Source organism: Leptodactylus fuscus, chromosome 3, assembly GCF_031893055.1.
Source record: "Leptodactylus fuscus isolate aLepFus1 chromosome 3, aLepFus1.hap2, whole genome shotgun sequence".
NCBI lineage: Eukaryota > Metazoa > Chordata > Amphibia > Anura > Leptodactylidae > Leptodactylus > Leptodactylus fuscus.
The window spans coordinates 198,340,493-198,356,022 of NC_134267.1; the positions used below are offsets into that span (position 1 = coordinate 198,340,493).

Below are 15,530 nucleotides of genomic sequence, written 5' to 3' on the forward strand. Positions count from 1 at the left end.
CCTCTATCCCAGAACCCCACCTACTCCTCCTGCTAAGGCCTAGCTCTGTAAAAGAGACACTCAGCACAGAACCATGGGAGGCATGGGTTTAAATACAGAGTAGAGACCACTCCTCCCAGGTGCAAATGGGAGGACAGACTAATCAACCAGGAGATAATGCTGCCTACCATCAGTGCGCACGTGCAAGTCAGAAGGTGTGCACCAATACTCACGACAGGACAACCCCGCAGCGCCAGGATGCCACCCCAGACACTGCGCAGCCAAAAACTCCCCAGGTAAGAAAAATAGAAATTAAAGAACCTAAATACTCCTAACACACACAGTACCACACAGGGGAGGATTAGATACGCGCATCTGCACACAGTACCTCACGCCAGGGATTAGATACACCTGTCTGCACACAGTACCACACGCCAGAGGATTAGATACACGCGTCTGCACATAGTACCACATAAATAAAATGTAATATACCCGTGCGAAGCCGGGTCCTCCCTCTAGTAAATTATAATATTAATAGAAATGATTAGATTCAAACATTGGATCCTTGAGCATATTTAGAATGTTTGATAAAGAATATGTAAGAATATGCATTCACTATAAGAATTTACTAAAAGAGACACATCAAAAAATGTCATAGCTCCTCTATAAATTCAGTTACATCTGAGATTGTAAACTACAATGTTTCCTTGTCTTCTCCAACTGCCCCTGACCACCATGACGACTTCTCCAAAATACTGCACAGCGGGCTGCCAAGACTAGATCTCAGGCAACTTAGTATGGTAGTCATCCCTAGAGTCTAAAAGAACACAAACCCCAGACCAAAACCCCAACTGAATCCAGACCAGTCCACCAAGACCAACTAAACCAATTCTGCTCTAGACTTACAAATCTTCACATGAAAGAAAGGTTTTACTAGTATCTGAAAAAGCTATTTTTTAGGGGTGCCCCTATGTAATGGTCCCAATAACAGACAGTGTTTTGGATATTGGTGAAACCTTTCTTTAATTTGCAAAATGCCACCATTCTGTTCTTGAAAAAACACTGTACTATGACCAAAATGAACACTGCATAATGACTTTACTGTGTTACATATCAGTTCTACAGGCTGATACATTTGTGATGTTGGGGCCTGGTGGTTCCCCACCTTGTTGGTTTAAGGAGCAAATTAAAGGGATTCTACCATTCAAACATGCTTTTTTCTAATGACCACATCGGAATAGCCTTAAGAAAGGCTATTCGTCTCCTAGCTTTTGATGTGGTCTCCGCCCCGCCGCGCCGTGTCCGTCAGCAATGAGGGTGGGCCCCAGCGCTCATACGCCGATGCCGGAACTGGGCAATCCAGCCACGCCTTCTTCCTGATCTGCTTCCTCCCCTTCTGTGTCCTCTTCTTTCGTCATCATGGGTGACGCATGCACAGTCGGCTCTGGCAGCGAGACCCTGTTAGAGCTGACTGCGCATTCCGGCCGGCGGCCATATTTGCGAGGCCGCAATTGCGCGCATGCGCAGTACGCTCCGCAAAGTATTTGCCAAACAGAGTGTACTGCGCATGCTCAGTAAGGTCTGTACAGCCCTCTGACGCCTGGATGAGTTCACTCGCGTGTCGGAGGGCGGACCTTACTGAGCATGCGCAGCACACTCTTTTCGGCAAATACTTTGCGGAGTGTACTTCGCATGCGCACAATTGCGGCCTCGCAAATATGGCAGCCGGCCAGTATGTGCAGTTGGCTCTAACAGGGTCTCACTGCCAGAGTCAACTGCTCATGCGTCACCCATGATGACGAAAGAAGAGGACACAGAAGGGGAGGAGGCAGATCAGGAAGAAGGCGTGGTTGGATTGCTCAGTTCCGGCAGCAGTGGGGACGCCTCCATCGGCGTATGAGCGCTGGGGCCCGCCCTCATTGCTGACAGACACTCATTAGCATACCGGGAAAAACCGGTTTTTCACGGCACGGCGGAGACCACATCAAAAGGTAGGAGACGAATAGCCTTTCTTAAGGCTATTCCGGCGTGGTCATTAGAAAAAAAACATGTTTTAATGGTAGAATCCCTTTAAACATCCTCAGTGTGCTTCCCCCATCTTGTTGGCTGCAAGCCTATGATAGTAAGTTGGGGGTAGGAAGCCAATGGTCCACTGCTCTGCCAAGGTTTTCTAGATCTACATTTTGAGAACTTGATTACGTTTGGACATCCAGCTCGCCAGTAGCTACCTGATTGAAGCCAATTCACAAAATTTTTTACTATATGGGGTGACTGCCCACACAAACCAAATCTGCCTCTGTTACATGTTTATTATATCATATTCTATCGATGAAACATGAAGATACATTTGACAAATAAATACCCATTTCACAGTCTGACTAATGCAGGAAATTTTCAGTATGTATTACTGGTTAGCGCTCTATTAATAATGTTATTTGTCTTCCAGGTAAAAATCCTGCACCTTGGGCAAAGGATTTAAAATCATCAGATTTTGAGTTGTTATGTCCTGATGGATCCCGCGCCCCTGTCACTGACGAGAAAAAATGCAACCTTTTAGGTGTCCCTCTTCAAGCTGTCCTTACCCGTGAGGATAGTGTCGGTAAAGTTGTAAGAATTACACTAAATCAGCAAGTAAGTGTCTGCATCGGGAATTGGAGATGTTTCTTAACTAATAAAAGCAAAAATGATTCTCCAAATTCCAGAATTTTTTATTTTTCCGTTCTCAGATCCATATGAGGGATTAATGTTTGCAGGACAAATTGTTCTTCATGATGCTACTGTTTATTAATCTGTACAATGTACTGGGAAGTTGTAACACAATTGAGAATGGGGGGGATTTGTGCGACATTCTTATGGGTTTCGTTTTAACGGCGTTCACTGTGCAGCCAAAATGACATGTCATCTGTATTCTATGTTTCGGTACGATTCCGGGGATACCAAATTTATATGGTTTTATTTCCATTTAAACCCTTTAACAAAAATCTAAAACTTTGAAAAAAAGTGGCCCTATTCTGACACCAGTAACTTTTTATTTCTGTCTACGCGGATGCTTAGGGCGTCTTTTTTTTTTTGCGGGATCAGAAGTATTTTTTAGTTACACCATTTTGAACAATGTCTATTACTTTGATCACTTTTCATTCAAATTTTTATCAGAGGCAAAACAGCGAAAAAATAGCGGTTTGGCACTTTTGATTTTTTTTTTTCCCCGCCACAGCATTTACCATTTGGACACATAGATACCTAATGTGTATGTGTTTCACAGTAATATTTTACTTTTATATGTATTCTAGGGAAAGGGGCTGATTTGAACGTAAAGTTTTTTTTTTTGTTTTTCTTTAAAAAAAAAATTTAAAAACTGTAAAAAAAATAATATTTTATTAGCTCCCTCCCTGTGTAATTTATAGTATGTTACTGTTATGTACTGTAATAATGTAACAGAGTTGTGTATGTTTGTGTCATGGTCTACTGCCATGCTCAGAGATCCACTCTCATTTGCCACCTCTCATCCCTTTACTTCTCCTCTTGCTGCTTCAGCTTCTCTTTCCCAACATGCTGGCCTGCTGGAATTTTTCATACATCTTCTTTCATATTAACCCTTATATCCTTAAGGGGTCAGCATGTGCCAATGCATTTCTGACCTTGCCAATGCCCTATTCCCCTAAGCTATTTTAGAGACCCTCCCAATTTCCCAATTCCCTCTGATTCTGAGCAACAGTTTTTTAGTGTTCATGACATATGTACTCATAAATCATCTTCTCCTGTTACTAAATTGTCCTGACTACATCTTCCCGCCTGCTGCCTATCCCGACATTTTGCTTATTTATTGTATTGCCAGATTGCTGCCTGTTCTGACCACTGACATCCAAAATCCTAATTGTTTTAGTGACACAAGGGGGATCAACATGATATTACGCAGGTGTTATTATTGTTATACCTGACCTGGGTGTATGTGTAGAAACAATTTCTATGGCATAACAACATGTTGTTTTATGAGTATGAAATTTTATCTTCCTAAACATGGTATAATGCTTTTATGTTCTAATCCCAGTATTTTCTCCTTTTCAGTCACTCTATGGGCGGTCAGGATTTCAGAAGGATATATTTCAGATGTTTTCTTCAAGTAATGGCCACAATCTGCTCTTCGATGATGACGTACAATGTTTGATTGAGTTTGACAGGATACATGAAAAACCTATTATTGAGGATGCTATGGGCAAACGCTATCCCGAAGCTCTGCTCATTGATAACCAATGCTTCCCAATACCAGGTACATGTTCTGCTCAGTGAAACTTATCATAGTCAACACAACAAAGGGGCTGATTTATTAAGATCCGCACTTTGTGCGTTGGGGTCAGAAGCCTCACCGTTATTAAGAAGCTCTGTCCTCCTTCTCTGGTTTTGGTGCACCAGGCTGAGGTCCAATGTGCCAGAAATTAAATCTACACCAGTCAGGGACTGGCATGGATTTCTGGTGTAACTTATACCAGCTTTCAGGCGTGAGATATAGTAAGGCTAAGGTAACCCGTAACAAAATGCAGCAAAAACCGCTGCAGGAAAAAAATACATGTATAAGGATAAAAATCATAGGTATAATAAGGGCAGAAAGTCCGCAGAGAAAAAACTCAACTTAAAAAACCTTTTTTATTATACTGATAGCGAAACCGCCAACGTTTCTGCAGGTGTAATTGACAAAAATCTCAAAAACACGGGAATTTTTGAAAATTAGTCTTTTCCACTGTGGATTTTTTCTAAAATATGTGGATGAGGTTAGACAGAATCCAATTCACTTTGCAGAAAACTGTGTTGTCGCAATGTGTGTTTTTCTCGGTATGCAAATGAGATCTCTCGCAGAACTGGGGGCGGGCCCCAGTGCTCAAACAGCACTGGGGGTGTTCCCCAATGCTGCCAGAGAGCTCTCCAGCGCCGCCCCCATTTTCTTCTGCAACAAGGTCTTCACCGCGTCTTCTTCCGGTGGCGTCCATAGTAGTGTAAGCGGTCATTTTCCCGTGGCTGGTGGGCATACGCAGTTGGCTTGCCCTAGGCCCGAGTCCTAGAAGTAGGAAGACGCCGCCGGAAGAAGACGCGGTGAAGACCTCGTCACAGAAGAAGATGGAGGCAGCGCTGGAGAGCTCTCTGGCAGCATTAGGGATGCCCCCAGTGCTGTTTGAGCACTGGGGCCTGCCCCCAGTGCTGCGAGAGAGCTCATTTGCATACCGACAAAAAACGGGATTGCAGGCAAATGGCGGCGCGGAGATGAAAAGGAAAGGTAGGAGACGAATAGCCTTTCTTAAGGCTATTCCGACATGTTAGGGAGAAAAAATTGTGTTTAAAAGATAGAATCCCTTTAAGATTTCATAAGTCAACAGATCTATAAAGGTACATAAGGGAAGGCTGTCTGCCATGGTCACACTAAAGCAACAAGCTAATTGAGGTTTTCTATGATACACTCATTGTTCTTCTTTTTTTTGTATCTACAGATTTGGCTTCTGTCTGTGACTTTCATCACTGAAGACTTTTAAGTGTTTTCATTGCTGCCACTTACAATTTGAAGCATCTACAATAAAGTCTGAGTTTACTCAACATTGTTCTTTTTTATTCATGGAGTCTACTGTCTGAGCACCTTAAATGTGTTGTCTTCTAAAACAAAAAGAAATTAGAAACTGCTGAGGCCCTGTAAAATAATATCACATAATATATACACACTCCTCTAAAACATCTCTGGACCACTGCCCCTCTGGTCCCCTGGGATTCATCCTCGCTGGCCACTTTATGGTTATCTGGAGACATGTTTAGATGGCTTGTGATGGGACGACAGACACTGAGAGGGTTAAATATTTACTACTACAATAAATCACCCCCAAACAATTTCTAAAATAATCTGCTTAAGACCCAGTTCACATCTGTGTTCGGGTTTCCATTTGGAGAGTCCGCTTGGGGACCCCCTGAATGGAAACTTATATGCATTAAGAAGTGTAAAGGAAACCTGCGGACCGCATAGACTATAATGGGGTCCGTGTGGTTTCCGCTCGGTTTCCACACGAAACACGTGGAGAGAAAAGTGCTCGGTGCAACAAATCAAACACTTTTCACACCTGCTCATTCAAAAAATTAATGCAACACTCAATAGTAAAACATGCTTACTATGCCACTTTGTAAAACTCTTGAGGGGTGCAGTTTCCAAAATGGCATCGTGTGTCTGCAGATTCCACTATACTAGCAAATCAGGGACTCTGCAAAAGTGGCATGATGTCAAAAACCAAAATGCCCTTCTGTGCCTGACTGTGCCCAAACAGCAGTTTATATCTGCCTATGGCCTAGGCACTGGTATAGCATATATTTGGGAACATTCCAATTTACATTTTGCACCATCCACTGAACATTTCTTTTTAAAAGCCATCTCTTGGCTCAAAATGCTCATTATACCCATTAATAGGAGGGGTGTAGTTTCCAAACGTTTTAGGGGTTTCCATTGTACTGGTATTTTAGGGGCTCTTCACATATGACATGGCACCTGAAAACTATTTCAGCTAAATGTGCCATCCATAAACCTGATAGCACTCGCTCCATTCCAAGCCTCACCATGCACAGGGATTTCCTCCTTTATTCCCACATGAAAATGAAAACTTTGGGGATAAAGAGACTGCCCCATTGTTAATAAAATCTGTGAAAAAGCTCACTATACCCCATGATAAATTCCTTTAGGGTTGAAGTTTCCAAAATGGGATACTGCTACTTTGGGAGCTCTGCAAATGAGACATGGCACTAGAAAACTATTCCAGAAAAATCTGTTCCTCCAAAGCCCAGAGGCGTTCCCTCCATTTGGTGTACTGCAGTGCTCCTAAACACCAGCTTAGTTGTATGCTTTATCATGTCTAAAATAAGTTTATGGATGATTAAAATATGATGCCAATAAAAATCAGAGATACGGTAGATAATATTAATGTACTTGGGTGGTATGACTATATGAAAAGCTGAGCATTTCACATTTTCAAAATTGCTAATAAATATGCAAATATATGCAAAAAATATTTAAAAAATATTGATCAATGTTTATCACTCTACTATAAGTCACAAGAAAACAATCTCAAAATCACTTGAGTAAGTTAAAGCATCTCAAAGTTATTGCCAAATAAAATGACAGGTCAGTTTTGAAAAATGGGGTTGTGTCCTTAAGGGGTTAAGCACAGTATTATTGCACATTGAATGTTGTAGAAAATATCCCCCTAATATGCTTTATTACAGAGGCACTAATTTATTAATATAATTTAAGAAAGGCTCCCTAATGGCAAAATTCAAACACTGCTCCAGCTGCTTCACTCCACATTTACTTTGAGACAAGGGAGAGTGTCCTTCCCATATTGTGCATGCAGTGGGCTTGAGGCTAAGGCCTCATGGGACTTGTCCGCGCCACGGTTTTTACCTGAAAATGGTCATGAGATTCGCAAGAATCCCATCCATTTTGCAGTTACTGTAAAGTGCCACGATTTTTCCCTCTGTGTTTCTGCCGTGGGCAAATCACGGCGTTTCCAACCCGTGGAGCCCCAGCCTAATGGTGCAATTGCTAATCTTGCATCCTTCCTTTCTCTCTCTCTGAAGTATGCTAATAGGTCAACCCTAGCAAGCGTGATAAAGGGAGGAGACACTCCTGGGTCAAAACCACTGTGTAGTGTAGCTGTTGGGACAGTGCTGAGCTTTTGGCACCTTTCTTAATCAAAGTACATTAGTAAATTTATCCTATTTTCAATTGAAACACATTTAAAGGGATTCTACCATTAAAAAACTTTTTTTTCTAGGTAACACGTCGGAATAGCCTTTAGAAAGGCTATTCGTCGGACGTCTGCGCAGTACGCTCTGTTCGGCGAACTTCGCCGAACGTACTGCGCATGCGCAAAATTGTGGTGTCGGCACTATGGCCGCGGGTATGCGCAGTACGTTTGCCGAACAGAGCGTACTGTGCAGGCGTCTGACGTCAAGCCAAAGAAGGAAGGGGAGGATGCAGAAGAAGATAGAGGTGGCGCTGGAGTCGGTTTTCGGGCAGCAATGGGGACGCCCCCATCGCATTTTCTGCGCTGGGGGACGCCCCCATCGCTGCGAGAGAACTAATTAGCATACCGGTACAAACCGGTATTTCGAACGAACGGCGCATCAGAGAGCACTTCCAAAGGTAGGAGTCGAATAGCCTTTCTAAAGGCTATTCCGACGTGTTACCTAGAAAAAAAGTTTTTTAATGGTAGAATCCCTTTAAATAACTTTTTTGTAGCTGAGCTTTTTTGGCGGACTAAAGTGTATTGTCGACTATTCCAAACAGAAGTTTGCTGTATTTTAATGGTCAGTCAAAATGGGCAAAATCCCAATTCTGACCAACGAAAATCTAATATGTATGGAAAGTTTAAGGCACATAATGATACCGCGGCAGTTCCTAGGTATTGACTATTAGTGTAACTGTATCAAACCTCCTAGGATAGGCATAAAACTGTTTACTTTTTTTTGCATAAGACTTGTACATTTTTATGTTTCCACAATGTCCTCACCACTTTTTAACAACTTGGCAAGAAGAGGATGGGAATTAACCCCCTCTATGGCCTCCTAACATTACTGACCCCTGACATGTAGAATTAGTATAAGTCTATTAAGTGTAATATAGCTTTTACTTAAACTTGTCACTATAATATGTTTAACAGCCAAAAACTTTACATAAATGTGTATACCTGAGTACAAAATGTTCTTCTAGTAACATAAAAACTTTTCATGACTTATAAGAAGCTTTCAGTTAATGGATCTCAACTACTCAAGTCACATACAAGTCTTTTAAGATTACGATTATATTAATAAAGATCCAAAACTTCATCTCTAACCACTTCTATACATTCACAGCACAAAAAATACACAGTCCAGTCACATTAATGTGACCACCTGTCAAAATCCTGAATAACCACCTTTGGCAGAGCGGACCGCTGCGAGACGTGCAGGAAGAGAGGGGATGTGGTGATGATGTTCACTGGGATGTTGATCCTTGCCAACTCCAGTGCCATGGCCAGCTGCGGTTGAGCATTCATGGCGCGAACAACCCAATCGAGGTGGTCTCACAGATTCTCGATTGGGTTCAAGTCCGGGGAATTTGCTGGCCAAGTGAGTGCAGTAAACTCATCCTGGTGCTCCTCGTACCACGCACGTACACTATGAGCTTTATGACACATCGCATTGTCCTGCTGGTAGATGCCATCATCCTGAGGAAAAACATTTTGCATGTAGGGGTGAACATGGTCCGCAAGGATAGATGCATACTTGTGTTGATCCGTCGTGCCTTCCACAATGATGAGTGCACCCAGATGGCTGATGACACGTGCCTTATGCGATTGGTTATTTGATGTTGATGTCAAAAGTAGGCGGTGGTCACATTAATATGACTGGACTGTATATAACAAGATTATAAAGTAGAGCTTGTGTACTGAATATTTTTCCAAGATATTAATTTATTTCACAATATGCAAATTAACAGTCTGGAGCACCAAGGACGGCTCCATTACTCCATACTACTGTGTCCCACACTGCTCTTCGAGCAACCGGTAGGTTTGCTGTAATCCTGCCTTGCCCTGTATTCTTGCATTCACACTCGTGTATTAGAGCAGTGCGGGAATAGCAGTTTGGAGCAACGGAGCCACCCTCAGTGCTCCAGACTGGTCATTTGCATATTGTGAAATAAGTTAATATCTTGGCAATGGAGGCAAGAATTTCCATGGAGAAAAAGATGTTATATTCGACTCCCTTTAAAGGGATTCTACCATTAAAGCAACTTTTTTTCTAATTACCACGTCGGAATAGCCTTAAGAAAGGCTATTCGTCTCCTACCTTTTAGATGTGGTCTCCCTCGCGCCGTTCCTTAGAAATACCGGTACTTACCGGTATGGAAATGAGGTCTCGGCAGCAATGGGGGCGTCATTCTTCATCTGCCTCCTCCCCTTGTCTGTCGTCTTCTTTCTTCGTCATGTCGGACGCCTGCGCAGACCTCTGACGCCTGGATGAGTTCACTCGTGCGTCGGAGGGCTGTACAGACCTTACTGAGCATGCGCAGTCGGCTCTAATAGGGTCTCTGCTGTCAGAGCCGACTGCGCAGGTGTCAGACATGACGAAGAAAGAAGACGACAGACAAGGGGAGGAGGCAGATGAAGAAGAAGGATGCCCCCATTGCTGCCGAGACCTCATTAGCATACTGGTAAGTACCGGTATAAGGAACGGCGTGACGGAGACCACATCTAAAGGTAACAGACGAATAGCCTTTCTTAAGGCTATTCCGACGTGGTAATTAGAAAAAAAAGTTGTTTTAATGGTAGAATCCCCTTAAGACCCCAGTTAATTTGAGCCGTAATGATCAGAACAATTTTTTTTTTAATATTTATTGATTAAAATGAAAAGACCTTTCTAGGCTTGATTTTTGTTATTGTTTTATTTTTTTATTAATAAATGTATTTTTTGTTAGTACATATCTATGCTGTAACTAGCAATCTCTAGCAATCACAAATAGGCCTATTTGTGGTCTCTAATGTGGTTAAAAAAGGATGACATGGTTATGGAGCAAGCTAAAAAATATTAGATAACTACAACATAATAAATTACATTGAGGAAAGTAAAAAATTTCCCATTCTAATATCAAATAATAATAAAATAAATATAATAATAAATATAATGATAACTACTACACGGTAAGTCTATTTTTCTTCTGAATAAAATACTGGAATTTCTCAGCTGAAGCAACATTTACAATAAATGAATGGATAGAAAATCTGTTTTTCAGCGCGACACACACAGGAACCAGAATACATGGCTAGAGAAGTGAAAGGCTTTACTCACACAGAGCTCCTGTATACTTTCTCAACTATTAAATCACACTAATGTTTCTTTTGGCCAAGGAACAAATACTTATAAAAACATCAGGAATTGCATAATGTGTTCTACATGTCGTAATTTACAAAAAACAAATGGTGTTTTGATAGGCGCAGCTATCCATTCCCAAAAAGATCTTAATTTAGAGCACATTTACTTTTCTGAGCTGACTCCAGGTTGCACCATACGTGAGGCAAGGTGAGAATTTTTGCCTTATGCAGCAAACTTGGCAGATATACAGTTAACACCCACAGATTGCATCTGTTACCATTCTACCAATGAGGCCAGTAAGTGACTGCAATGGTTATATTACATCATAAATAGACAGGTGGAGAGGACTGAAATGGCAGGTTGATTTACTAGATTGCATCTTTTATTATTTTATGCCATTTCCCCACTCAATTTTGGCCAACTCCAAAAAACCCCTTTGAGCATCACTACAATCATAGAAAGTATTAATTTCTCAGTGCATGGACCTTTATTACCTTTCCACTGTAGCAGTAAAGAGGACTTTTCATGTCCTCGGGCACCTGCGGTTTTATATAGTGCTAGAAAGCCCACAGCACACTATAGGTTTTCCTGTTATGTGCCCCGGATGAAGAGCTATCAGTGGTTACGAGAGATGAGCGAGTAGTATTCGATCGAGTAGGTATTCGATCGAATACTATGGTATTCAAAATACTCGTACTTGATCGAACACTACTAGCTGTTCAAAGTTAGGATTCGATGCAGAACCAGCGTTGATTGGCAGAATGCTATACATTGCCAATCAACGCTGGTTCTTCTCTTACCTTTAGAAGTCTTCTCCCTGCGCAGCGTCCCCGCGTCCTCTTCCGGCTCTGAATTCACTCTGCTTAGGCATCGGGCCTGGGCAGAGCCGCGCATGCGCAGTCGGCTCTGCCTAGGCCCGATGCCTAGCAGAGTGAATTCAAGGCCGGAAGACGACACTGGGACACTGCGCAGGGAGAAGAATCCAGCCCAACCCTCACTCATGGACTTGGTAAGTAGAATTTGATCGAATGTTGCCTACCCCTGAAATGAGCATTTCCCCCCATAGACTATAATGGGGTTTGAAACCCGTTCGAACAGTCGAACAGTGTGCGAATATTTTAGTGTTCGCTTATCTCTAGTGGTTACCGATACATCTTCACTGTCAGAAGAGTGTTCCTGACAGTCTAGCTGGGAACGCCCCTCCTGACTGTAGTGTCCGTAGCGCTATACTGTGAGGGGGCGCTCTTTACCACCCAGCCATGATGCTGAGCAGTGAGGAATGCCCCTTCGCTCTCCTGACAGTACTCGTACATAGACTAGTACTGGGGGGACGTATCATTGCTGAGACAGGTCCTTTAATGTTTTTTGGTGGGGAGGGCAAAAGGGAAAAGGGGTACACTACTCTCTAAGCCTAGATGTCATATATCTTAAAATAAAATATCCCTGAACTCCCTTAACCATTCAGGACATGTCAAAACTCCTTCAGATGTGCCTAGCAAATTGTTAGATGTGCTTGCCTGTATAATAATGCATCGGAGTGACACAAAATCACTTACCCTGTGGATACTAGCCTACTGCCACACCAACAGGGATCAGAGACATCTAGGCTTTGAGGGCAGTGTACCCCTTTTCCCCTCCCCACCAAAAAAACATCAAAGGACCTGTTTTGGTCTTTATTTAGAAAGAGCTGATACGGCAGCCTTCCTAATGTGAAGTGTGACGCACCTCACTTTTTATTATTATTTTAGTATGACATTAATAAAAGTGAAGTTTTATTTAAAAAAAATGTGATTTATCAGTGTCTTCAGAAAACAGTCTCGGTGAATTACCGTCATAGAGTTGCCCTCTTCTTCTTAGCAATATGCCAAACACAGGAATGTCAATAGACGTCCAATATTTTTGTCTACATTCATGCTAAAATTTATGGTGCACAACATTTACAACAGCATGCAATAGAAAGAACAGAAAGATACAACAGACTGAGCGCATGTAAGTGTCGAACATTACGAAATATTTGTGAGACAGAAAAGTACGAATATGACGCAGATTTTCTTGGGCAAAGTATACCAAGTTTAAAATGTTGTACTCATAATTAAAGACTCAACTAAGACAGAATTTTGGCACAGGGAAATGGAGGCAGATTTTTTGGCACGATGGAGATAGATATTTTTTTTTTGCGAAAAATTAGCTAGGACTTTGGCACATTGGAAAGTGAGACAGATTTAAGAAGGACCTTATGACAGATTTATACATGGCCGGATGCCATGAGGAGGCCCAAAAGTGGTAAGGAAGGATGGGAGTAGGACATTTTTTTTTCACTTCCCCTGAACTTCTACCTATTATACTTTGGGTTCTGAAGAGACAAAACTCGATTTGCTCGGTTTCATAAAAATAAATTTAACAATTTGGAATATTTGGGTCATGCTTGGCTCAGTATGAACCTATTTGCCCATCTCTATGCCAGACTCCACTGAAAAAAATAAACAAGACAAAAGTTTCTGTCTCTTACCATAACAGTGAATGATGGCGGAAACAAACAGAGGGCGCTCCTTCTCCATTGTTCATTCTATTGGTTTGTCAGTCCTGTAACCAGGGCCATAGCTGTAAGGGATACAGTGATCACAGTTACTACCAGCCCTGGATGCCAAAGGAGCCCCAATCGTCTCTCTGCAACCAGTGGCGTAACTAGGAATAGCGGAGCCCCGTGGCAAACTTCTGACATGGCCCTCCCCTGAAGACCCCCGACTGACCGCATACCTCCCCCCGCATTCCTGCACTTACTATTATGCCCCATACTGGCCCCTGCACATAGTATTATGACATATAGTGGCCCCTGCACACAGTATTATGTACTGTAATACATAATACTGTAATAAGTTTTCTGCCTGGGGAAGAAGGGGTTACAAGAGCCACATTCAGTGTCAGTGAAGAGTATTCTCTCAGTTCTCACTTAAAATAGTCTTCACAGTCACTGAATGTGGCACATGTAACCCCTTCTTGCCCAGGCAGCAAACTTATTATAATTATAGGAAAGGAGAAAGTGCAGCAGGAAGCTGCCAGAACTGTACTGTGTGCTGTACAGCCTGCCCTTCCTGCATGGAGCGTGTCATACACTTACAGCTCACCAGTCTCCATGCTCCAGAAGGTCTCAACGATGCTGCTCACTGCTCACTCCATCCCCCGGCACAGCTATCTTCTTCATGTGTGAAACTCCACCCCCTCATTGTCAGGACACACGCTGCTGAGGTCTTACCCTGCCCAGGACCCGACACCTTAGGAGGCCTCGGGCCTCAAAAAGTAAAGTTTATTTTTTATTTTTGGCATATTAGTGAGGGGGCCCGGGCCCCCTAAGGTGGTGACCGTGGTAGTTACGCCACTGTCTGCCACATAAAATATACAATTATACTAAATAGCACAGGGTATATAAGAGCCCCATTACTGATATTGCTTTAGGGTCCAAAAGACTCTGCCTATGGCAGATCAGAACAATGAACTAAAACAACATAGTGTGAAAGTAGCCTTATTAAAAAGTTAATGGGGGATTCAATAAAACCAGTATATTTTATATTATTTTGATCTACAATAAAACATTTAACACTTATGAAAAAATTGATGTATTTCACCATTTGGTTTTAATAAATAGCTAAAAATTAGCTATACATTCCTTTTAAGGACTATGTAATCACTAGCTGGTACCCGCGACTTCGTCTGCGGTGATTGTAGAAGTGGGTATATACAGGCGTGGGTAAGGTTTTCGTACTGTGTATAAGGTATGGGATATGAAATGTAACTTTGTATCTTGTTGTTGCTGTAATTCAGAGAATACGTGAGACTTTTGTGTTGAAGTTAATTTGTATTTGAGCTGCTATATATACGGTGTTGTGAGAAACTTTACATAGTGACTTTGGGACAGAAGTATTTGAAGTTAACCCTTTCCCGTCGATGGGATTTTTTGATTTTCGTTTTTCGTTTTTGACTCCCCTCCTTCTAAACCCCATAACTTTTTTATTTCTCCGCTCCCAGAGCCATATGAGGTCTTAATTTTTCCTGGGTCAAATTCTTCTTCATGATGGCGCCATTATTTATTCTATATAATGTACTGGGAAGCAGGGAAAAAATTCAGAATGGGGTGGATTTGAAGAAAAAATGCATTTCTGCGACTTTCTTACGGGCTTTGGTTTTACGGCGTTCACTGTGCAACCAAAATGACATGTCCCCTATATTCTGTGTTTCGTTACGATTCCGGGGATACCAAATTTATATGGTTTTATTTACATTTTGACCCCTTAAAAAAATCCGAAACTGTGTTAAAAATTTTTTTTTTGAAAAGACGTCATATTCCGACAGGCGTAACTTTTTTATACGTCCGTGTACGGGTATGTATAGGGCGTCTTTTTTTGCGGGGTCGGGTGTACTTTTTAGTTCTACCATTTTTGGGAAATGTTATAGCTTTGATCACTTTTTATTCAAATTTTTATCAGAATCAAAACAGTGAAAAAACGGCGGTTTGGCACTTTTGACCATTTTTCCCGCTACGGCGTTTACCGAACAGGAAAAATATTTGTATAGCTTTGTAGAGCGGGCGATTTTGGACGCGGGGATACCTAACATGTATGTGTTTCACAGTTTTTAACTACTTTTATATGTGTTCTAGGGAAAGGGAGGTGATTTGAATTTTT

General features: G+C 42.0%; 1 protein-coding gene across 1 annotated transcript in view; it reads left to right on the forward strand.

Annotated features, from left to right (window-relative positions):
* LOC142198560 (saxiphilin-like) overlaps positions 1–5,488 on the forward strand; it is a 77,716-nt gene extending 72,228 nt beyond the window's left edge. Inside the window, exons 22-24 of the mRNA XM_075269593.1 lie at positions 2,426–2,610; positions 4,045–4,246; positions 5,457–5,488. Of these exons, the coding sequence (XP_075125694.1) occupies positions 2,426–2,610; positions 4,045–4,246; positions 5,457–5,488 (419 nt within the window). The remainder of the gene's footprint in view (positions 1–2,425; positions 2,611–4,044; positions 4,247–5,456) is intronic.
* Positions 5,489–15,530: the final 10,042 nt, after the last annotated feature.